This window comes from Acartia tonsa, chromosome 7 (genome assembly GCF_053477335.1).
Source record: "Acartia tonsa isolate MP-2025a chromosome 7, ASM5347733v1, whole genome shotgun sequence".
Classification (NCBI taxonomy): domain Eukaryota; kingdom Metazoa; phylum Arthropoda; class Copepoda; order Calanoida; family Acartiidae; genus Acartia; species Acartia tonsa.
The window spans coordinates 15,149,235-15,173,975 of NC_137266.1; the positions used below are offsets into that span (position 1 = coordinate 15,149,235).

General features: G+C 35.4%; 2 protein-coding genes and 1 long non-coding RNA gene across 11 annotated transcripts in view; all 3 read left to right on the top strand.

The window, feature by feature from the left end:
- Hmgcr (HMG coenzyme A reductase) overlaps positions 1-8,145 on the top strand; it is a 49,351-nt gene extending 41,206 nt beyond the window's left edge. For 6 of the 9 annotated variants that reach the window (XM_080167687.1, XM_080167685.1, XM_080167686.1 and 3 more), the window contains exons 22-26: positions 3,203-3,366; positions 3,687-3,828; positions 3,935-4,029; positions 5,549-5,642; positions 6,489-8,145. In XM_080167687.1, coding sequence (XP_080023813.1) covers positions 3,203-3,366; positions 3,687-3,828; positions 3,935-4,029; positions 5,549-5,642; positions 6,489-6,532 — 539 coding nt within the window. In that variant the 3' untranslated portion in view covers positions 6,533-8,145. Of the gene's footprint in view, positions 1-3,202; positions 3,367-3,686; positions 3,829-3,934; positions 4,030-4,277; positions 4,306-5,548; positions 5,643-6,488 lie in introns of all 9 variants that reach the window. The other 3 variants (XR_013881354.1, XR_013881353.1, XM_080167682.1) reach the window with 3 other exon arrangements.
- A 2,188-nt stretch (positions 8,146-10,333) lies between these two features.
- LOC145324150 (uncharacterized) lies at positions 10,334-10,997 on the top strand. The gene is made up of 3 exons (XR_013881197.1): positions 10,334-10,440; positions 10,669-10,776; positions 10,864-10,997. It is a non-coding gene; the product is annotated as an uncharacterized LOC145324150 (long non-coding RNA).
- An 8,448-nt stretch (positions 10,998-19,445) lies between these two features.
- Positions 19,446-22,858, top strand: LOC145324149 (C-type lectin domain family 4 member A-like). Its single transcript, XM_080166776.1, has 10 exons — positions 19,446-19,506; positions 20,063-20,142; positions 20,281-20,331; positions 20,663-20,699; positions 21,355-21,413; positions 21,718-21,738; positions 21,911-21,943; positions 22,254-22,321; positions 22,548-22,601; positions 22,744-22,858. Exons 2-10 carry the CDS (start codon positions 20,138-20,140, stop codon positions 22,818-22,820), a joined length of 405 nt encoding a protein of 134 aa, XP_080022902.1. The 5' UTR covers positions 19,446-19,506; positions 20,063-20,137; the 3' UTR covers positions 22,821-22,858.
- Positions 22,859-24,741: the final 1,883 nt, after the last annotated feature.

Genomic DNA, 24,741 nt, shown 5'->3' on the forward strand with positions numbered 1-24,741 from the left:
CTCCGGGGCTCCAAAAAACCCTAAATATGAACCTAACCTTAATTTTCTCAGGAACCATTTGACCAATAGAGATGATTTTTAAAACTTAAGCTTTTATGCTTATAAACTAACTTCTAGTTTAGAATTTATCCCCCTGCCGCCAACCCCTAGCCCTCCAGGGCTCCAAAAAACCATAAAAATGAACCTAACCTTAATTTTCTCAGGAACCATTTGACCAATAGAGATGATTTTTTAAACTTAAGCTTTAATGCTTAAAAACTAACTTCTAGTTTAGATTTCATCCCCCTGCCGCCAACCCCTAGCCCTCCGGGGCTCCAAAAAACCCTAAAAATGAACCTAACCTTAATTTTCTCAGGAACCACTTGACTAATAGAGATGATTTCTTAAACTTAAGCAATTATGGTTTAAACTAACTTTAAGTTAGAAGTCGCCGCCAACCTCTAGCCCCCCGGGGCTCAAAAAAACCCTAAAAATGAACCTAACCTTAATTAAAATTTCTTATTTGATGAGTTAGAGGTACATTTATTAAACAAATATGCTTATTTTTGGATGTTATTGACATACTTGCTGAAAAAATTAGAATCGGCCTCCAGGTTCAGGTGCTGCAGGCCTCCAGGTCCACTCTGGAGACAGGTAAAATTAAAATTTCTTATTTGAAGAGTTAGAGGTACACTTATGAAAACAATTATGCTACTTTTTGGATTTTATTGACATATCTGCTGAAAAAATGAGAATCGGCCTCCAGATTCAGATGCTGCAGGCCTCCAGGTCCACTCTGGAGACAGGTAAAAATTTAAATTTCTTATTTGAAGAGTTAGAGGTACACTTATTAAAACAAATATGCTACTTTTTGGATTTTATTGACATATCTGATGAAAAAATTAGAATCGGCCTCCAGGTTCATGTGCTGCAGGCCTCCAGGTCCACTCTCGACAGGTGAAAATTAAAATTTCTGATTTAGGAGTTAGAGGTACACTTATTTAACCAAACATGCTTCTTTTGGTGTTATTGACATATCTGCTGAAAAAAATTTAAATCGGCCTCCAGGTTCGGGTCCTACAGGCCTCCAGGTGGACACTGGATAGGTAAAAATAAAATTTCTTATTTGGAGAGTTAAAGGTCAACTTATAAAACAAACTATGCATTGTTTTTGATGTTAATAACATACTTGAAGATAAAATTTAAATCGGCCTCTAAGTTCAGGTGCTGCAGGTCTCCAGGTCCACTCCTGAGACAAGTAAAAATTAAGATTTCTTATTTGAAGAGTTAGAGGGCAACTTATAAAACAGAATATGGATCTTTTGGCTGTTATTACTATTTCTGGAGAAAAATATTAATTTGGCTCCAAGTTCAGATATTCACCTGGCCAGCTGCAACCAGCGGTCACCAAGACGCAGGTAAAAGTGTCCATATCAAAAAGTATCAATGAATATGATACCTAACATGTTTTTAAAAACTGAGAAAAAAACAGCAAAAATATCTGAAAATACCCCCAAAAAGCCATCTGGAAGACTGCAGTACCTGGAGGCCGATTTTATTTTTTCTTTAAATATGGTAATATCATCCAACAAGATGCTTTTTTTCTTGTGAATTGACCTCTAACACTTAAATTAAGAATTTTAATTTTTTCATGTCTAGAGTTGAACTGGAGGCCTGCAGCACCTGACCTTGGAGGCCGATTTAAATTTTATCTTCAAGTATGTTATTAACATCAAAAACAATGCATAGTTTGTTTTATAAGTTAACCTTTAACTCTCCAAATAAGAAATTTTATTTTTACCTATCCAGTGTCCACCTGGAGGCCTGTAGGACCCGAACCTGGAGGCCGATTTTAATTTTTTCAGCAGATATGTCAATAACATCCAAAAAGAAGAATATTTGGTTAAATAAGTGTACCTCTAACTCTTCAAATCAGAAATTTTAATTTTCACCTGTCGAGAGTGGACCTGGAGGCCTGCAGCACCTGAACCTGGAGGCCGATTCTAATTTTTTCATCAGATATGTCAATAAAATCCAAAAAGTAGCATATTTGTTTTAATAAGTGTACCTCTAACTCTTCAAATAAGAAATTTAAATTTTTACCCGTCTCCAGAGTGGACCTGGAGGCCTGCAGCATCTGAACCTGAATGCCGATTCTCATTTTTTCAGCAGATATGTCAATAACACCCAAAAAGATGCATATTTGTTTTAATAAGTGTACCTCTAACTCTTCAAATAAGAAATTTTAATTTTACCTGTCTCCAGAGTGGACCTGGAGGCCTGCAGCACCTGAACCTGGAGGCCGATTCTAATTTTTTCAGCAAATATGTCAATAACATCCAAAAATAAGCATATTTGGTTAAATAAATGTACCTCTAACTCTTCAAATAAGAAATTTTAGTTAAGGTTAGGTTAATTTTTAGGGTTTTTTTTGAGCCCCGGGGGGCTAGAGGTTGGCGGCGACTTCTAACTTAAAGTTAGTTTATAACCATAAAAGCTTAAGTTAAGGAAATCATCTCTATTAGTCAAGTGGTTCCTGAGAAAATTAAGGTTAGGTTCATTTTTAGGGTTTTTTGGAGCCCCGGAGGGCTAGGGGTTGGCGGCAGGGGGATGACTTCTAAACTAGAAGTTAGTTTATAAGCATAAAAGCTTAAGTTTTAAAAATCATGTCTATTGGTCAAATGGTTTCTAAGAAATTAAGGTTAGGTTCATTTTTAGGGTTTTTTGGAGCCCCGGAGGGCTAGGTGTTGGCGGCAGGGGGGTGACTTCTAAACTAGAAGTTAGTTTTTAAGCATAAAAGCTTAAGTTTTAAAAATCATCTCTATTGGTCAAATGGTTCCTGAGAAAATTAAGGTTAGGTTCATTTTTAGGGGTTTTTGGAGCCCCGGAGGGCTAGGGGTTGGCGGCAGGGGGGTGACTTCTAAACTAGAAGTTAGTTTATAAGCTTAAAAGCTTAAGTTTAAAAAATCATCTCGATTGGTCAAATTGTTCCTGAGAAAATTAAGGTTAGGTTCATTTTTAGGGGGTTTTTGAGCCCCGGGGGGCTAGGGGGTGGGGTTATCCAAAAAATGATTAAAAATACGTGAGCTACTACCCAAAAGTAAACTTTTATCCCTAATAACCTATAGTCTAACTTTAATACCTAGCCCAATAATCACGGAGTAAGCGAAAGTGGCAAAACTTCCCCCCCCCCCCCTTATTCCAATATTAAATTATATTCCAGGTGGGTTTAACGCTCACGCTGCCAACATAATAACAGCCGTGTACATCGCCACCGGCCAGGACGCCGCACAGAATGTGGGCAGCAGCAACTGTATCACTCTGATGGAGCCATGGGGCAGGGACGGAGAGGATCTTTACATTACCTGCACTATGCCCAGCATTGAGGTAAGCACACCACAGACAAAAGTTTTGCAATCATTTGAGTTGGTTAGGCATGTAGAGAATCTTAAAATTATTCGCACTAAACCTAGCTTTAAGTTATACACTAAGTTAAAAGGTTTGCACCTGAAATGGTGTGGTAGGTATGGGCACCCTAATTTTTTTGGGGGGGGTGGGGGTGGGGCGGGTATAATCCTAGACCCCCCATCCTGTACGTACATCCTTTAATACATTGAATACCCATCCTACAAAGATACAATTTAATTGTAAGAAAATGATGACATATAGTTTGACATGAAAGTTGAACATTTAATTTCCTTTCCTAGGTTGGAACAGTTGGAGGCGGCACCGTGTTGCCTGCTCAGTCCGCCTGTCTGGAGATGTTGGGTGTCAAGGGCCCCCACCCCACAAATCCTGGAGAGAATGCTAGCCAGTTGGCTAGGATCATGTGTGGCGCCGTTCTCGCTGGTAAGTACCTAATGTTTTTTTTTATGTTTTTATTCAGCTGTAGTCTTGTTATCTAACAATTCCTTTAAATTCCATATCAATCAATGTTATCATGATTTCTATTTAGGTGAGTTAAGCCTGATGTCTGCGTTGGCCGCTGGTCATCTGGTCAGGTCACATCTGCGTCATAACAGGTCTTCAGCTGGTCCTCTGTGTGCCCAGGTATGTTTATATTTACATCTAGCTGCTGGTAATCTGGTTATGTCACACCTGCGGCATAACAGGTCTTCAGCTGGCATCTTTGTGCCTGCCCAGGTATGTTTATATTTATATCTAGCTGCTGGTCACCTGGTCAGGTCACATCTGCGACATAACAGGTCTTCAGCTGGCATCTGTGTGCCTGCCCAGGTATGTTTATATTCTTATATAGCTGCTGGTCACCTGGTCAGGTCACATCTGTGTCATAACAGGTCATCAGCTGGACCTCTGTGTGCCCAGGTATGTTTGTATTTATATAATATCAATGTAGCTGCTAGACACCTGAACCTCTGCCTCTGAGTTATGACCGTTAATAAAGGGGGGGGGGGGGGGGGTTAATGCAACCATCTCGTAATCAGTGAGCAAATGGCACTTAGAATTCGAATTTTAATCTGGAATTTTGCATGAGTAATCCTTAATAGGTCTATTTTCCCTAAATTGAACAAAAAGTTGGAAAAGTAACAGCTAACGGCTGGCGGCTCAACAGTTTAGCCATTTTTGAAACTATTTTCAAGGGAAATCATCACGAAACCTTAGGGTGTCCCATAGTGTAGTGGTTAGGGTACCACGCTGTGGTTGGGAGAAACCGAGTTCAAGTCCCCAAATAGACTTTGCACTTAGGTTGACAAATGCTGTCGCAATTTGTAAGATTATGATCACGCAACCTTCCCTAAGATGCCCTGGGGTTGTAAGGGGGGAGATTTGTAGGAAGTTAGGATTCTACAAATCAAGCAGCTCTAACCATGCTTTCCCTCATCCATGCTCCTCGTATGAGAGTGCCATTAATTAGGGTGGCTTAATATGGAACACCTGCCAAAACTCTAGGCCAGGGTGATGTAATAATTGAGCAGCTTCCACGAGAATTGCGGGTCAGCTTGTAATGTAACATAGAATACAATCAGCTGTGCGCGAAGCTTACCAATCTAAGATTGGCCAAAGGATTCTCACTTCCAGTCTCCGTGTGCATCTGAGTCCTAACTTCAGAGAATCATGGCTACAACAACAACAACAACGAAACCTATCTCCACATAATACTCTATGATGCTCCAAAACGTTTTCAAACGGTTCTAGCCGCTAGTTGCTGGTACTAGAAATCTAAAAAAAAAAATTTTGTATCATTTCACATGATTTAAGGAAAAATATGTTTCAAAAAGTTGATTCCTACATAATTTATGGCAGATTTGCCCTAAAAATAGCCAAAAAACGGCTAAACGGCTGAGCCGTTAGCCGTTACTTATTCAACTTTTTGTTCGATTTAGGGAAAATAGACCTACCGAGGATTACTCATGCAAATTTCAGATCGAAATTCGAATTGTAAGTGCCATTTGCTCACTGATTACGAAATGGTTGCATTAACCCCCCCCCCCTTATACCTACCGTTCTCCAAGGTTTTAAAAAACTTTGATGTTATTCCTTGTCTTTAAATTGTGATTTGTTGGTTCAAACTTTTCAACCAATAATTTTTATTTTTATTATATTACAGGGTGGTGCAGATGAGAAACCTCTAATCTCCAGCAGTCCAATCCAAAACTCTACTTCCTCAAGCTGTTTAGACGCTCCTACATTTAGTATTACAGGCACAATAAATGAATAATTGAATGAACTACAAATAGCTTAAAATTATATAATAGGTATTTGATCATGTTTCTCAATTGGAAAAACTCTTAAATTTGACTATTTTTACTGTGTTTATGTAGTTAAGAGAATTCACAATTTATTTGATCTTACAACAAATCAATTTCAAAAATATTACAATAGTAATGAGCTAAGTATTCATAACAGATCTATAGTATAGATATATAATATACAGATAACTACCTTCCCCCTTTTCCAATAACCTTTTTCATCTGCTAGCAATTTATTTTCTGCTACTTGGCTGTGTCTAAGTTCCCGACAACACTAGTTGATTTTGAAAGACCCAATTGAGAGTCTGCACAAGGTCATTTATTTGGATTGGGAAATACAGTTATTTAACCCCTTCCCCTCAGTGTTGCGTAGCCGGGAGCAGTGAAGCCGCCATATTTTGCTGGAGCCGGAGCCGTAATTTTCGGTAAAAAACGGCTCCGGCTCCTGACTAGATACCTAAATAAAGATATTTTTTATAGATTATAATTTGGTAACTCTGTCATCATTATGTCATGTGCAAATGCCCTTTTTAAGTTTTAAAGTCCATTTTTATCAAAAATTGAACTTTTAAAACCTTCAAAAGTCAAAAATAGACGTGGGGAAAAAATATGTCGAGATTTTCTTGATTTTAGGTCGGTGCCGGAGCCGCACCAAAATCAAACGGCTCCGCAACGCTGCTTCCCCTCTATTATTTTACTCTTAATATATTTATAGTTGATTTTTAAGAAAAAGCGCAGATATCTAACTGCACTACATTAAAAATACGCATTTATCAATTCATTTATCGCTGACTGCAGGTCCTACTTCAGAAAACAATGAAACTTCTTGTGCTCCACTATGACCTAACAATCCTGAAACAAACAACCTTCTAGAATATTCTAGGAGCATTCTAGAACATCATTCCTCATCAAATATTTTAGTTTAGTTGGTCGCATATCCATTGTGGTAATTGAACAGATTTTATTTTAAGAGTAAAGAACAAGTGAAAGATTTTCTTTTAAATAAGATCTCTTACAAAAGTAATTTCGGAGACTTTTATTTGAATACTAAATATTAAAGTTATAAAATGAAGGAAACTAAGGTGAGTTGACCAAAATAAAAGACGATGGCGATGTTAATAATGATGATATTGACATAAACAAACCTCATAACCAACCAACAAAGTATTATGAATCCTTCAAGTTCTCTATTCAACAAACTCATACGACAAAAAACTTTTTGTTAGTGTTATTAAAGGATAAGTTGAACTCTGAAAAAAAATACCCAAAAGAAAGTATTTTAGTGGATTTTCTGTTGGCAAAAATTTCTAACAAAAAATGCGCGAAATTAATGATTCGGTGGATTTTTTTTGTTTAAGCCAGGGATTTAATAAGATTCAGGTGGAATTGTTAATCATGGAGCACATGTTGTTTTTATTCTCTTGTACCTACATATTTCATATTTAGCAATATTAGCAGTTATAATGTATTTATATGTTTAAGACACTTTTATTTGGCTATTAAATAGTTTTTTTTTTATTATGTTCAAAGTTAATTAAATGATTTTTTTTATAAAAAGAAGTGTCTTATTTAATTTGACAACATATCTAGCCAATATACAAATTAGTCTTCAGTTACAGATCTAGTTATATTTATAATCATTTTTATTTCATTTTTTTAAACTAAAAAATATTGTAATGGTCCTATCATATTTAAGCTTTAACTATTTTGAACAAGTCTGTTACATATTATTGTTATTTTTATTTTAACTTACTCTATATACTATTATTTTAAATATTTTACAATACCATAATAATTGCAATAGAAAACTTTAAATGCGTGAAATTCCAAAGCTTATTTTAGGTTTTAAATAGATATATATTATATGTATTGAATTAATAGCATGGTTAAAAAGCACAATCTTTTGACATTTGTAAAAGCTAAAATAAGCTTTGATTATTAACTTAAATCTGAGGCACCAAAGACATAAATAACTTTGAATTATGTAGCTGTTAATTAACTGGTCTATTTTATTTTTACGTATTTAATTGTTATTTTTTTATCAGTATATTTATTTAAGAAAGCTTAAACAACAACCAAGCTAAATTTTAAAAATTTTGTCTTTTGCTAAATATTATTTTTTCAACAAAATATGTTATTTACAATTTGTTTGAGATGTAGGACTTAATACTTCAGTACGGTTAAACAGTAATCTAATGTGATCTAAAAAAACAATCAATAAGATTGAAAAAAATCATGATTGCATTTTAGTACCTATATATGATATATGTAATTTTAAAATGATTTCTTAAGAACCAATGAAAAATCGGATATATTTAGGTTCATTTTTATATTTTATTTACTAGTTTATAAATATTATTATTATTATAATTATGCAATGTTTAATTAGTTTATGAAATTTTTCTAGATATCATAACAGTGATAGATTAGTAGGAAATATATTTTTATGGAAAAATTACAACTTTTATTTTTATATGTGTATCTTAAAAGCATGGGTTTGCTCTATATTTTTCACTTGTGTCGTGTGAGCGGTCCTAATTTTTATAAAAAATATTCTTAAATTCGTTGGCCTAAATCTTTCGGGAATTTAATTTATTAAACCCTGATTGTATAAAAAAAATTTTATAAACCTTCCCGGGACCTATGAGAAGCTACCATGTTAAGGCAAACCGATTAGTTCAGCAGTAAGTGAGATCCTAAAAAAAAACTTTGAACTTAAATATATAATTACACAGGCATAAGAAATAGGTGTTTATATAAACTTTTAGAATGACAAAAGTATTACAAATCGATTCTAAGCAAAATTGAAATAAAAAGTTTACAAAATAGTAGGTAAATAAACTACAAAAAAAAAAAATTATACGAAAATATTATATTATACAGGCAATCCATGTTTGAGAGTAAAAATGGGAAGGGGGTGAAAAAAGTGTTGCCTGTACAATATACTAATATGTTAGGCCTTTTTTACTTTTTTTCAATTTTGCTTACAATTGATTCATAATATTTTTCTGATTCTAAAAGTATATATGAACCCATATTTTTTATGCCTGCGTTAGAATATATTTATGTTTAAGTTTAAAGTTTTGATTAAGCCGAGGTTTTAAAAAATCGATTTTTTCAATAATTACCTGACAGAATTCAAAAAGTAAGGTATCAAATTAAAGATCTTACTATTTTTGTTCATAATGGCAATTTTCTTCTTTTTTTTGTTGTTGCGTTTTAGTACCTCAAAACCGACTTAATTTTTAAAAAAACGTAAATTACTTAAAAAATAAGAGGTCTACAAAACCGTTGGCATATGGAAAACTTTACATTTACCAATTACTAAAAACACCGACTAGCTATAAAAATAAAAGTTGAGACACCTTCTTTTCAAAAATTTAATAGGGATGGATCCAATTTGAGATGGAGTGATGGTTTATCATATGATTGGAAGTTAACACCAATCCAGCCAGGTACATACTAGCCAACTGTGAAACAGACACCAAAGCTGGTTCTTATAATCATTTTAGTGGTGAGCCAGATCGGGGTGAGCCGAATTTCGGCCAATCACAGCGCGGCATTTCATAAAAGGCTGTGCTCTCATTGGAGTAAAGTTGGCTCACCCCGATCTGGCTCACCACTAAAATGATTTAAAGATCCAGCTCTGAGTTCCAATGGTTCCAGGAGTCTCAAACGTCGGAGTGGACAACCGCATAAGTGTCAAAATATTAATTTAATTCTATATATACAGGTTAGGTTAGGTAAAGATATGAATATGCAAATAAGCCCCCAGCAGGGGTTAGGCATTCAAAAACCTATAAGATAGTTTAAAATAGGTTAGGTTAGGTTAAGTTTCCACTCTGACGTTTAGGATTCCTGCGTTTGTCCTAGGGCTGAAATAATTTCTCTTTACAAATATACATTTTTTGTTTAAATCCTTATTTCATGTCAACCAAACAATTTTGGTAGATTTCAAGATTCCTATATTTGGAAGGATAATGAGGGTGATGTGCAAAGAACTGATGTAGCAACTAATAAATATGCATGTTAAAAACCTTGTCATTAATTTTAATGAAACATTTTTTGCAAAAAAATTATTTGAAATAAATACTAAATTAAAGATTTTTAAAAATTTGAATTCATTAAATTTTAAATTGATGAGTTTTAGGGTCCAGGTACAAAAAACAAACCTTTGATTGAAATACAATAGTAAATCTAAGAGAAATCCACTTTTTAGGTTTTTTTTACTAGCAGCAAATAAAAAATAAGTTCAAAATAAATACTTTAACAAAGTACATTTCTATAGAAATTAATACAGACATGAAACCTTTAGAAATATGACACATGAATCATAAAGATTTATTTTTATCTAATTGTTGTTTGTTGATACTGTTGATCCATTATATGCAGTTGCAGTAAGAAGGTATTATTCGAAACATTTCTAAGAGTACAGATATTTGTTTGATTTACTTCTTCAAGTTTTAGAAATTGTATCAAAACTAAATATTATAAACTCAATCAATTTAAATCATAAATTCTTTTAGATCGCCTTCATCTATAAACAGAAATAATGATTCATTAGTTGGTTTTAGTATGACAATGTGAATGCATTATATGTTTATCTAAATACCAATAAATCATAAATGTCAAGTTTTTATAATTGTAATGTTTTGATTTGCTTCAGTTAAGATGATGTTCTGTTGTATTATATTCTTATTTCAACAAGTTAATTGTGTTATCTATGGAAATTATGATAAAGATAAAACTGGTAATTATTAAAATAAATTGATTAACTTTCCCTAAAAGAAATCAAATACATTTATGTACTATTAACAGTAACAACAGTAAACAGTAACAAGCCCTTTTCACTCCAAAGAAGGAGCAAGCATAGACCGCTGACAATTTGTCAGTGTTTCTGTAATAATGTGGCTTTTTTATGGATATGGGATAAGGTTGTCAGCCCTAAGCCCTATGAATATGTGCTATTTTTTTCTAGTTAATCGTTTGGATGGAAGGTTTCTTGGACCTCTCCCATGGAATCAACAAATACCTCCTAATGTAAACCGCTGGCCAAAACCCCCACCTCCTGCACAAAATCCTCTAGGTAGTATAATAATATCTTAAATATTTGTCCAGAAATGTTCTCTTTTTTATTTAGCTAAAAGCTGTTGTTTTACAATTTTTCCATTAGTTTCAGGGTTTGGCCCTCAGGTACAAGTGTTGCCATCTACATTTGTGTATCCTCAGCCACAATTGCATCCTGTGCCTCAGTCTTTATCAATACCTTACTGGGTGTGGCCAAATATCAACACAGATATATCTAGGAATGTATTGTATGCTGTCTCAACCATGACACTTTGGTTGAGCTTGACTTCCGAATTAGCGGGAAGTTCTCGAGATCTGTTGGCGAACATACAAACCCCCAATACCAGGAACCATCAAGTTTCAACAGCAGGTTTGAATATAGATTTATTGATGAAATTATTTCAAAGTCCTGAAATTACAAAATCAATTAGTACATAATTCCAGTTATTTATAACCACGTAATCTTAATTGCTTTTTAAAAATCATTTTTCTCTACGGTTAAGAATCTTTGGAAACTTTGGCTTTAAAGGAAAATTATTTGGTTTAATAAATCATTGTTAAATGCAAAAATAAAGGCACATAAAAATACTAAAACATATATTAATCATAATTAAGTTTCATGCTTAGCTGGCTAAAGCCTTTTTTAAAACTACATATAATCGTCCTATACACCATTCTTCTTAATAAAATTAACAAATTCTACCTGAAGTTCTTATGGTTTCAAATCCCTGGTATACTAGGGTCGTTCACACACTATGAGACCAATGATAGGCCCAATTTTGTTCTCCGAAATCTTCACACACTCATATCTCATTCAAAAGTAACGAACGTGCGCATCAAAATATACAAACAATCCATGCCGCGCCACATTATGAAAGGAAAGCCATAAAAAGACGACATTTGCGCTTAGTTTTAGGATAATGATAAGGAATTAATTTCGAACTTGATAAACACAAAGCTTCCTCGAAAAGAGGTTAAGACACACCCCCCGTTTGAAAGTCAAATTAACTTCCTTAACGAGATTCAAGGTTTTTTTTTGCGCTGAGCACTAGCAACATTTCTCACTAAACTCAACTCACCATAATCACATGAGAATGGCCACATCCCGAAAACGTGACAATTTTGCTCCTAACTAAATGAAACCCCGTGAAATGCATACACAATATTATACTCCTCACTAGGACTCATAATACCTCACATTTTAGGATAGAAGGATGGGGATTGGTTTGTACCATACAACATTCCATGCACATGACAATCACAAGATCACATACACAAATCCTAAAATAGATAATCCTATTAATCATGATGTTGTAAATATAACAACTATACTAAATAATAATCATTTCATAATCAATAGGTAATAAATCATTATTAATAAATCAATAAGTACCTACGAAATCAGGTTGAAATGTAAACAATAATGGTAAAATAAAACGAAATAAATCTTAGACAAGAAAATTAAGATTTATAGGTACTTAAAACTAAATTTGTTAAGCATCAAAAAGAGTAGTAAGAAAAAATATTTCAAAATCCTTGGGCAGAAAGTTTTTCAAACTTAATGAATAAGAACTGTACTATCTTAATCAACAATAAAACTTTTTAATACTTAAAGAATAGCAAAATAATATCTTCGTTAGAATTTTCATCGGAATTATGAAAAAAAAATACCAATTTTTCTTTGTAAAAGAAATATGAGACTTTAAATATGAATTTTCAATCATTCCTTGATCTGAATAAAAAATGTTTTACTTGATTGAAATTCATATATAATTTTAAAAAAAATCTGCTAAAAAAATACTTGATTTTTTTCTTAGAATAAATATCGAATCACGCAACCTCGACACATTTATTCCTTTTTGTTAAACTTTTCAGGTAAGTTTTATAATGAATTGTACTTTTGAAAAGAAATTAAACTCAATAAAATTAAATTTGAGCATATGAAACAAATAAAATTTAATCGCATTTCATTTGATTCTTATTTTAGGCATAAAAATAGGCATATGAAAAATGTGGCTTTTTTACTAAAAAAAATCTCAATTTCCCTAAAATAAGAATCAATTATTAATCATAATTTTTAACAACTGCCTGACTGATACAGCATGTTCTTCCAGGGGAGATTTATCTGTCAGCCTGAACAAGACTCTTGCAGTCTTTCTCCCATCCTCAATTCTCGTCACTCGGCCCATCCTCAAACATCTCATCAGCGGATTGGTACTCGTAACCAGAACTATATCTCCGTCAGCTAGTGGCTCCGCCATCTCATCCTTCCACTTGGACATCCGTAATATCTTCGGTAGGATCTCCTGGCGGTAGGCAGTCCAAAACTGGGCAGACAAATCTTCTAACAACTTCAACCTGGAGGAAATTTGGTCCTCCGGTTTCATCGCCACATTGCACAACGGCTGGCGGTCAACATTTCCCAGCAGCTGGCCAGGGGTAATCAGCCGCCAATTCTCCACGTCGTTCGCAGCTTCTATCGTCAATGGTCTGCTATTCATCAACTTGCTAACCTCCGCCAACAGCACCAGGAGCTCGTTGAAATTAACAGAACTATTCACCAACTTCTTGGACAGCAATCTCTTGGTTAATCCCACCATTTTCTCAGCTTGCCCAATGAAATGGTGGGCTCGGGCCGGGATCTGAGACCAAGAAAACTCTACCTGGCTGCCCAACTTCTGCTCTAAAACCTTGCGAGCACCGGATAATTGTGTGCCCATGTCGCTTACTATGACCTTCGGCAGACAATGAACAGCCTCCAACTTGCGCAGGGACAACAGGATACTGCTGGTATCATACTTTTCCAAGGCATCTAGCCATAACGCCCCTGAGAACCTGCAGACCACCACGAACACCCACACCTTCTTCGTTGCTGTCTGACTCCTCGTTTTGGCGGCAGCTCTCCTCGTAACCAGCGGACCCATCAGGTCGACTTGCACAGCTTCAAAAGGCCTGCTCGGGACCAACTTGTCAGGTAACACATCCTTCATGGTAGTACGACATTCCTTAGCCCTCTCAACACTGCAGGGCCAACACTTCTTCACTTCCATGATGGACAACCTCCTTGCCTTCACAATCCAGCACCAACGGCGGCTCTCAGCTAAAGTTCCACGGACTCCAGAGTGAAGCTCAACATGCGCTTCTCTCATAAAAACAGCAGCTAACCAATTACCAGGCTCCAAAATTATTAAACCTGGCATGTCTTCAAATATCATTTTACGGCCACCAGTAATGGCGTCAATGACGGGCTCTCCACGACCAACCATTTTAAGAATTCTCATCTCCCTGGTCACATAATTTCCTCCGGGACCAACGACAGGCCAGGTCAATGATACTTCATGCACTAATGGATTCAATGACGCATAATTGCCTTTAGCGTCATTTATCCACTCATCCTCTTGGCTTCGTGACACAATGAAAAGTTCCGCCGCCGCCATAAAATTGTACAAAGACGGCTTGTACACAGAATCTGCGGCTGCTACATGACTACCAGCGGCTGTAGTCTTACCTTCTTGTCTGCTCTTTAGCTTCTTCAACCAGGTGTTCGCTACTTGCAGGACAGCTGCCATAATACGTTTGGCCTGTCCAAATGATCTCCTGTGCTTAAACCTAAAGACATCTTCAGCGGCTTCTCCGGCAACTTTCATTGAACATAACTTAACCATTTTGGTATTCAACTCCTCTGGTGGTAAATCCTGCTTGACTTGTTCGGCAGTTTTCACCGGCCACGCACTTTCATCCTGGCGCAACCATTCTGGGCCCAATCTGTACCTGGAACCTGGTCCCAAATCTGATACTTTGCAGGTGCTTCTGGTGCCCAAATCTGCAACATTGTGTGTCCCCGGGACCCACCTCCAATCATCCTTGTTGGTTGCAGATTGAATTTCTCCAATACGATGAGAATTAAATGTGTTCAACATAGCACTGTTGGAAACTATTTGTGATAAAACACACGATGAATCAGTAAAGTACATCACTCTGGTAATATCAAAGGGCAGGGCATCTCTGATGGACTTTGACAACCTTGTGGACATCTGGCATCCCATCAATTCAAGGCGTGGAATTGATTCACACTTGACCGGCGCAACTCTTGACTTGGTGGCTAGCAGAAACGTTTCAAATCCTTGTCTAGTTGGCCACCTCAAATATGCATTACATGCATAAGCCTCTGATGACCCATCCGAAAACATCATCAAGGATGGAAGGCCAGTTGGTTCCTCCGGGACCACACAACGGTCAAACTCCAATTTAGCGACCTCAGCTCTGTCCTCCAGCGACTTAACAAGTTCATCCCGTAGACTTTTTGGAATGAAATCTTGCCAGCCCAAATTCAGCAAACATGTTTTCCGCAGGACAAGTTTAATTCTCAACAGAATAGGGCTGCAAAGCCCGATCGGGTCGAAGGTTTGGGCGGCGAACCTGTGGACCATCTTCTTTGTCAGATTCTCGTCCAAGGCGTCCTGGAGGTTGTACAAATCAGCATCCTCTTTCACCTTCTTTCCCTTGACTTTACCATCTTGGTTGACTCTTGTGGCGATGGACAACACATCGGTGGCTGGCTTCCATATCAGCCCGAGAACCTTGGTAGGCTGGCAATCATCTCCAGAATAAATGACTTGTTTGAAGGAAAAACTACCTTTGCCAATAATTCTGTTGGCCTCTTTCATCATCTCCTTGGCTTCTGGCTTCGATCCTGCTCCCGAAATAACGTCATCTATGAAGCTGTGCTTCTCAAGCTTGACTGCAACTGGAATCTGAGGTAACTTGAATTCCTCATCAGGGTAGGTAGGTATTTGTGGCTCCTTCCATAATTCAGGTTTAGCAACAATTTCACTACCGTTTATCTGCCCCTCTCCATACATCTCCTTGACCTCTGCTTCACTCTTTCCGCCGAACAGGCGGGACGTCAACTTCAGGGCTGTAACTGCCAAGTTTCCCGCAGCCAACTCGCCAAAATTCACAACTTTAGTCAGGTAAATTTCAAGTGGACCGTCTGGCGTCGGGGAAAATAAAACTCTCTTCATCTGGCTGTCGAACTCTGTGGCCAGGATGGAGTTATAAAACTTGGAAATATCCGCGGTTATACCAACCTTGTAACCGCGGAAAAGCATCAAATGATAAAAAATCTTCTGCATTGGCGGCGGGCCTCCCAGCATTATGTTATTAAACTGGTACCTTTGAACGTCAGAGAACTATTTGCACACAATCTCATGGGTGTGGAACTTGAATCCTCCTTGAAAGCAACCACTATTGATGAGCAAGACTTAGGCCCTTCATACTGCAATTCTTCAGGCGTGGCTTTTTGAAATACGCCTCTTTTTATGGCGTCGTTGAATACCTCCACATACATTCCATAGGTACCTTCCTTGACCATCTTGGCACGATCCTTTTCAGCAATTTTGCGGGCTAAACTCTCATTGTAGGGTAAAGTGTGAGGATCTTCAATATAAGCATATTGACCTGTCCACTTGTTGGACTGCAAGTCTAGTGTTAAACCTGCCTCAATTATCCTCTGCCTCTCACGCTGGTCCCAGGTAGTGCCGTCGGCCATAGCCTTGCACTCTTGACAGGCAGTACATCCTGGACAAAGTGCCTGCGGCTGTACGCCAAACGATTCAGACGTCAGAAAGTCTGGCAAGGTGCCTCCACTGACACTGACAGCCTTATAAGCCGACTTTTGATCTCCAGCTCCACCGTCAGCACTCGTACAGATAAAACCACTACCAAAAATGGTTCGCCACAACATAGACTGGCCCACTTTCTGGTAGGTTGAAGGAAACACGTCAGGATGTGTATTTCCAATGATGATATCTAAGCCTCCACAAATATATGTAAACCTTTCTGGCGGCATTTTAAATATCTCGGCGGCAGTTTCGGGGTGGACCGAGCGCATCTCGTTGGCCCCGCCGAGGGTAGGCATGACAGCTGCCTCAAACTCCCTCAAATTGCCGTCCCTATCCTTCAGATAAAACACAACATTGCGGCAGGAAGACTCACTGCCGTCGGCTACAGAGATAGTTGTATATCTGCCGGTAGATTTCAGCTTCAACTTGTTGGACAACTTCTCAGACACAAGTGGCAAATTTGCCCCAGAGTCAAACATTACAGTGGCGTGGCAGGTGCCGCCGCCAGGTGCTACAACAGGAACTAACTGAAGTAAGAAGGTACAGGGGCTGGGTGCAGAACTTGACTTGTAGACTGTATTCACACCAGCACTGGCCTCATGGAGTAACCTAGAATGGTATCTGTCGCAATTATTGGTACCACAAACACCAAGCTTATCCGATTTATTACACTTGTCAGCAGTATGGCCGTCACATAGGCAGAGTTCACATAACTTCTTCTGCTGGACAATTTTCTTTCGGTCAACCACATCCATCTTCTTAAACGTGAGGCAACGGAAAATCGGGTGTTTCTCCTTGCAGCTCTCCACAGGACATGCACTGTTCCACTTGGAAGCCTTGTCCTTTCCAGCCTTTCCATTCTTATTGTCGCTGCGGCCAGATACTTGCGCGGCGGCAGCTCTGTCACGATTTCTCTTGCCGGCGTTAGTGTCATAGGACATATCACCGGCCAACATGGCACCCCTGGTCCTCTCCAGCAGTTCTACAATCTTCTGGATGTCTGGTTGGTTCATGCTACCTAGCTCCATCATAATTTTGTCTCTCAAATTTTCAGGGCACTTGTCTTTAAAAATATGAATAAGAGTTAGGTGATTGTAATCCTTAGCTGCAGAACCAACGATGGTTTCTACTTCCTGCATCATGCTCTTGAAGGTAGCAATTGCGCTAACCACGTCCACAGGTTTATCCACAGGTTTCATCTTGTTCAGCTTAGTTAAAATCCTCATGAACCGGCGAGTGTTTGATAAAAACATCTGATCAAGAAACGACCATTGTTCATTATGATCTCTAATCGCTGACACTTGCTTGCGTAGTTCCGGGTTGGTTATCACCTTCTCCATACACAACATCAGACTTAACCTCTGGTCAGCAAATCCATAACCAGAGCATAGATCTTTAATGACCTGTTTAAAGTTTGGGTAATCCGTGTCAGTACCGTCGAACGACGGCAACAAACTGTTGTCCCAGCGCCCATACTGCGGGTTGGAACTCCGAATATCCACGGCAGACATACTTCTGGAGAGCATGGCAGGTGTCCCACTCTCATCCAGGTTAGATGAACGACGTTCCATCTCTCTAAGCCTTCGGTACATATCACGTACTTCTTGGCGCAACTCCACGGAAATTTTAAGCACTCCCATGTCCATCTTCACCTTCTCAATGACGTCGAGGTTCCTGGCGACAGTGCTTGACCTCGCGTCGTCTGAATCATTGTCAAGCCAGTACAGAATTTTTGTACACTGCTCCAACGACGCATAAACTTTATCTGCAACAGTTTTCTGCTCACTAGCTTCATCCAAATCACGCTTGAACTCGCGCAGCTCACTAGTCTCCACGGCAGGTTTTAGACTTTTTATTAGGTCAGATTGGTCCTTGACCTCACTAAAAATGTCACGAATTGATTTTACATTCACATTTTCACATGAACTAAAACTTTGGCAGGCTTTTAGATTGTCATAAAACACTTTTAACTGTTCGTCAAACACTTCTAGCCTTTCACTGCCAATAGCGATAGCTCGCTCAATTTTCTGCTTTTTGGTTAGTGGCATATTGATTCACTAGGTACTTATTTCACAGAAAAATTGTCACAGTTTATTGCATCAATAATTCACTGGATGCTATTGATCTCTTGATGAATGCTAACGCCTATTCATCAGATACTTTGAAATTGTCTCAACCATGACACTTTGGTTGAGCTTGACTTCCGAATTAGCGGGAAGTTCTCGAGATCTGTTGGCGAACATACAAACCCCCAATACCAGGAACCATCAAGTTTCAACAGCAGGTTTGAATATAGATTTATTGATGAAATTATTTCAAAGTCCTGAAATTACAAAATCAATTAGTACATAATTCCAGTTATTTATAACCACGTAATCTTAATTGCTTTTTAAAAATCATTTTTCTCTACGGTTAAGAATCTTTGGAAACTTTGGCTTTAAAGGAAAATTATTTGGTTTAATAAATCATTGTTAAATGCAAAAATAAAGGCACATAAAAATACTAAAACATATATTAATCATAATTAAGTTTCATGCTTAGCTGGCTAAAGCCTTTTTTAAAACTACATATAATCGTCCTATACACCATTCTTCTTAATAAAATTAACAAATTCTACCTGAAGTTCTTATGGTTTCAAATCCCTGGTATACTAGGGTCGTTCACACACTATGAGACCAATGATAGGCCCAATTTTGTTCTCCGAAATCTTCACACACTCATATCTCATTCAAAAGTAACGAACGTGCGCATCAAAATATACAAACAATCCATGCCGCGCCACATTATGAAAGGAAAGCCATAAAAAGACGACATTTGCGCTTAGTTTTAGGATAATGATAAGGAATTAATTTCGAACTTGATAAACACAAAGCTTCCTCGAAAAGAGGTTAAGACATATGCTAAAATGTAAAATCAAGCAAATGAAATATATTTGAGCTTTTAATTAATATCTGTAAAAAAATGCATTTTATTTGAATTAAAAACAATAATTTTATTATTTTCTCTTTTATTATCATTGTGTTGAACCTTAACAATAATCATATGCAAAATCAACACTTAGTGAGGAAAGTGAAGAGAGTAGAGAACAACCTCATGCTGTTATTGAAACAGTTAAACCACCAACGGTAATTTGTTTTTTAATCTAGAGACAATTAATAAAATATCATTGCCCTAACTGAAAAGAAAATATCAATCTATTTTTAAAACCGAAGCTTTTCTATAATTAGGGTCGGTCCGTACGATTTCAAACTTTGCACGATGATTCCTGAAGTAGTTAGGTACGATTTAGAAAGCGTAGCAACTCTATAATTATTACCAGAATGTCCGTACGTGATCCATTTTAAACATGTTGTTTTTTTTCTTTTTAACAACAAATTTTAATGTGATCTTATTATCCGTTTGATCTGATTTTTGGTATATTGATTCCTGGGACAACAAAGAACAATATTAAAAGCGAAGCAACTCTATAATGAAGTAATCAAGTCCTTAATATGTAAGTATGTCCATAACCATTATCCTGTATCAAGCAGATTTTCAACAAATTTACTTACAATTTTGCGTTGACTCTTATACTTTTATATTCTGATTATTCAGTTCAGACACTATACAAGTGTTAATGTCCGTTTGTCCTACCGTTTCAGTGCGTCGCTTTTATTGATGTTGTCATTCTTGTTTATTTAGAGTCCACAACAAAAGATTTTCTGTAATCAATGTTTACCTCAATGCAATTTTGGATACTTCAAGGGAGCCTCACCAATGCTGTAAGTTTATTTAGTTTTTGTTAAAATTTGTTATAAATAAATATAGTCAAAAATTCTTTAAAAACAATTTTATATTCTTCTATATAAATTTTAAAAAAATATCAAAGTATTTATTTTCATTTTGTATTTACTATTTAGTTTACAAAAATGGGGTAATAATCTTTACTATTTTCACAGAGATGAAAGAAGGTAAAAACATAAATATACATAAGATTAGGGATAATTTCAATATATAATAAAAAATTTCATACAAATAAAGGTTTTCTACTGGAAATTTGGAGTAAGATTCCAGTCAAATGCGCTTATTAGGTTAAACTGTTTATAATATGCATTTAATTATACTATTCATTTGGTCAACATTAAGAACAGTTAGACTAAATAAGCCCATTTGACCGGAAGCTTGGTCACAATGTCACTGAATATTGCAAAAGCTACCCTTCTCAAGATTCTTTTTTAATAGTAAAATATTTTTTTAACTTCTGATAGATAGAATATTGTAAAATTTTATCTTTTTAAATAGTTATCAAACTTGGGATGAAGCAGAGCAAAACTGTAGGGTATGGCTTTCTTTTCTCTTGAATAAAAAGTAGAAAAACTATTAGATTCTTGCTGTTTTAGATATTAATATTCATTTGTTTATTGTAACATCATCAAATCATCATATTTTTAAAAGCCAAGCTTTTCTATAATTAGGGTCGGTCCGTCCGTCCCTAATGGATAGCTTTTTTCGTTAATTTAGGCATGTTAGAATTGTCCTATCGATTTCAATCTTTGCATGGTAATTCTGTAGTAGTTAAGTACGATTTAGAAAGAAAAGCAACTCTATAATCATTACCAGAATGTCCGTACGTCCATTTTAAACATGTTGATTTTTTTACCAAATTTTTACCAAATTTTTATGTGATCTAATTATCCGATTGATCTGATTTTTGGTATACTGATTCCTGGGACAATAAAGTACAATAATATAAGCAGAGCAACTCTATAATCAAGTTCTAAAAATGTAAGTATGTCCATAAATATTATTCTGTAACAAGCAGTTTTTTAACAAATTTACTTCCAATTTTGCTTCGACTCTTACATATCTATATTCTGATTATTCAGTTCTGACACTATACAAGTGTTAATGTCCTACTGTTTCAGTGCTTCGCTTTTATGGATGTTGTCATCCTTGTTTATTGTAACATCATCAAATCATCATACTTTGTTTAGAATTGGATAGGTGGACATCTAATTTCGCTTGAAAGTGCGGGAGAAGCAGCTTGGTTCAAGTAACAAAATTGTTTATAAATTTTGTATAAAATTCTATATCTCAATAATATCCGAGAAGAAAATATCAGGGACAAGGGAATGATATTCTGACAAACAACTCTATAGGAAAATTTTCCCACAACCCCCCTCCCCTTTTCCGCAACTTCTTTCCCACCCCTCTTCACTTACATGACAAAAACAAAATATAACACCAGATACTCAATAAGGTTGCGTGGTTTTTTTTCTGTAGACTTGTTACCCCTGAGAAAATATAGGCATAACTTCAACATTTATTAAACATAGTACTTAGTTCTCTTTTTTTAGGGGTAAAACAGCTGAATATGGGTAATATTATGTTTCTTATTAACATAACTATAAAAAATATCCATATTACTTTCATTATTCATTAATCTTCCAAATAAGTAATCACAAAATCAATTCATGGAAATGTAAATGAAAGTTAAATCAATCATAAGAAATATTTAAAGTTTGTTTTTTGTTTGACTATGAAATTTAGAATGCAGAGAGTAAGAATTGGGCTGCTGAGAAGGTGATAATTCTTTGAATATAATCATATATATACCTATTTTTTCTTATTATAAAAAGTAGTAAGGTTTTTTATGTCTGTAGCAAAAGATCGTGTTAACTGCTGAACCGATATGGCTCTTTTTTCTATCCCAAAATTTTTTTCTTACTTTTTCTTTTAAAAATAAAATTGAAATTTTTGGGTCAACGTCTTATACTTCAATCCTCTCACCCTCAAGTGCCCCTAGAGGCCTCTAGGGTGCATAGCTGCTATTATGCTAAAATGTATCACACTTTAAACAGTGCTAAAAGTGAAACATTGATTCATTTTGAAGGCATGGTTGGCAATGGAGTTGGGTGGATGATAAACCTTTCAACTGGAAGCTGTCACCTATGGAGCCAGGTTAAATAGAAAAAATTTAATAATCAAACCAGGACAGGAAAAGATTTGATTTTATGGTAATGAGAAGTATATAAAGAATAGTTATATATGTATATATTCCTTATTGTAGAATTTGTGAATTGAAAGCTGTGATAAAACATAATATATTCCAATTTAGTAAATACAAACATCATAATTCTTAAACTCATTTATTTTTTAAATTTTATATACTATGTATATTGTATAGGTCAACCAAATAATAGAAATGGAATTCAAGACACTTACATCTGGCATAGAAATTCAGGAATGATCTACACTGCTTATTATGATCTAATCTATAATTAATAATATACCCAAATAGTCACTGTTTTGTATTCTTGATTTAGTCTTAGAAAAGAAAATTACATTTTATTAATAAATCAATTAAGTGTTGATCATTTAAACAGGATTCAATGACGTCAACAAAAGAGATTCTAGAAGAGTTCAGTATTCTTATGTGTGCAAAAAACCGTGCTATTAAATGCTAATGTTTTTAAAAAAAATTTGGATTGAAATAAATCAGACATATGTCTACTAGAAATTTATTCAATAGATCTTAGACGATGGAAATTTGAAACTGTCGGGTCAATATTTCTTTAATATTCCCCCTAGTTTCTAACTGTCCAAAGACGTTTAAAACAATTAGGGAAAGGGTTGAATTTGGACAGGAAACCTAAATATTAAAATCTTTTCTAAATTTATACGATCCTGAAAGTTAATATTTACTGATATTTTCCAATAAATTTTTTCGTTTCGTCAAAATTTGGAAAAATAGCCAATATGGCTGTCTAGAAAAAACACGAAACCTCTACACCTAATATTTTCTCAGTGTTTTTTTTACTTTTTATACAATTTTTTTTAAAAATTAAATACTGATGAGTTTTTTATTTTTATAGAATGAATTATAAAAAAAATAATATTGGTTGATTGGTTTTTGCGATATCAGAACTCAGAACCATATCAGTTTTACTTTTAAACAATTCAATAAATATGAAAACTTTAAAAATTAAATATTGATGAGTTTTTTTTATTTTTTTAGAATGAATTATAAAAAAATAATATTGGTTGATTGGTTTTTGCGATATCAGAACCATATCAGTTTTACTTGTAAACAATTCAATAAATATGAAAACTTAGATATAAAATTTGTATAATAGATAAGACTTTTAAATAATTTATTCTCCCCTTTCTTTATTCCAAAAATCTCGATTTTTCTTTCATTGTCATATCCTAGTATTTATTATGTGTATTTGTATTGTCGTGTGAGTATGTGAGAGGGTTGTAAAGGATAGATAAATTACCACCCCCCCCCCTCACATAGCTGTTAAGACTTAAGATTTTTTGTTTCAGGCTTTCAGCGTATCTACTCTATAATAATCCACCTTCCAAAGATCCAACACCCTACATTATCCAACCCTCCACCCTGCTTACTGTCTTCTACATTTCAACTCAACCATATATCAAACTTGCTAATATCATAAAGTGAAAGAAAAGTTAAAAAATAAACCACCAATAACCATTAAATAATGTATTAATCATTCTAACTCAAGTAATATGTACTAATTTATTATTTAACCTAACATACTAACAAAACAATAATCATAACTTTTTTTACTTTAATGAAATAAATAATCTAAATAAATAAATAAACTATGTTGACTTAAATAAAATGAAAATAAATATTTTTATTTTATTTGGATTGGAGTTAGTTTTGTAAATTGTAACGATTTGTCCTTGTTCTCTAAGGTCTCATATTTCCTGTATCATGAGTTGACCCTTAGCTTTATGCGGTCATAAATGTTCCCCCCCCCCCCAAAAAAAAACGCTTTTATCAATATACCTTGTATATTGGGGAATATTAACAAGGATTAAAACATCCATAAAAACTAGTACTGAAACTTTATGACAAACGGATACAGGAAGCAAATGCCTACATTACCAGAAATGAAAAAAGCTATCCGCTTTCTTACGGAGATTGACCAGCCCTAATTATAAAAAAGCTATTGTTCTGTAAGATTAAAACGATTTCTGAAACTGTATAACAAACGGATAATAACACAAACACTTAAATAGTTCAGAATAGTCGACAAATAGTCGACGGACAAACTGACCCTAATTATAGAAAATTATTGTTCTGTATGAACTTGAAGATCTCATATTTCTCATGTGAGTTCAGTTAAGTTGACCCTTCCAGTTTCCCTTCCTTAATCAGGTGACATAAATTTTTCCTCCCCGCCCCCCCCCCCAAAAATAAATATTGTACAGCGATTAAGGCGCGAAGATATGTTAATTTTATTTACCATAAAAACGAGTACTTTTATTATCAAACTGACATTATTCTTTTATTTTAGTAATTATGGGAAAATTGAAACAAATTTAAAATGCACGGAAAAATGTCTATA

Coding starts and splice junctions, on each gene's coding strand:
- LOC145324149 (XM_080166776.1), top strand. Junction 21,739..21,910: donor GGTAAAACAGCTGAATATGG/GTAATATTATGT, acceptor TATGAAATTTAG/AATGCAGAGAGTAAGAATTG. Junction 22,322..22,547: donor GCTGTCACCTATGGAGCCAG/GTTAAATAGAAA, acceptor TATATTGTATAG/GTCAACCAAATAATAGAAAT.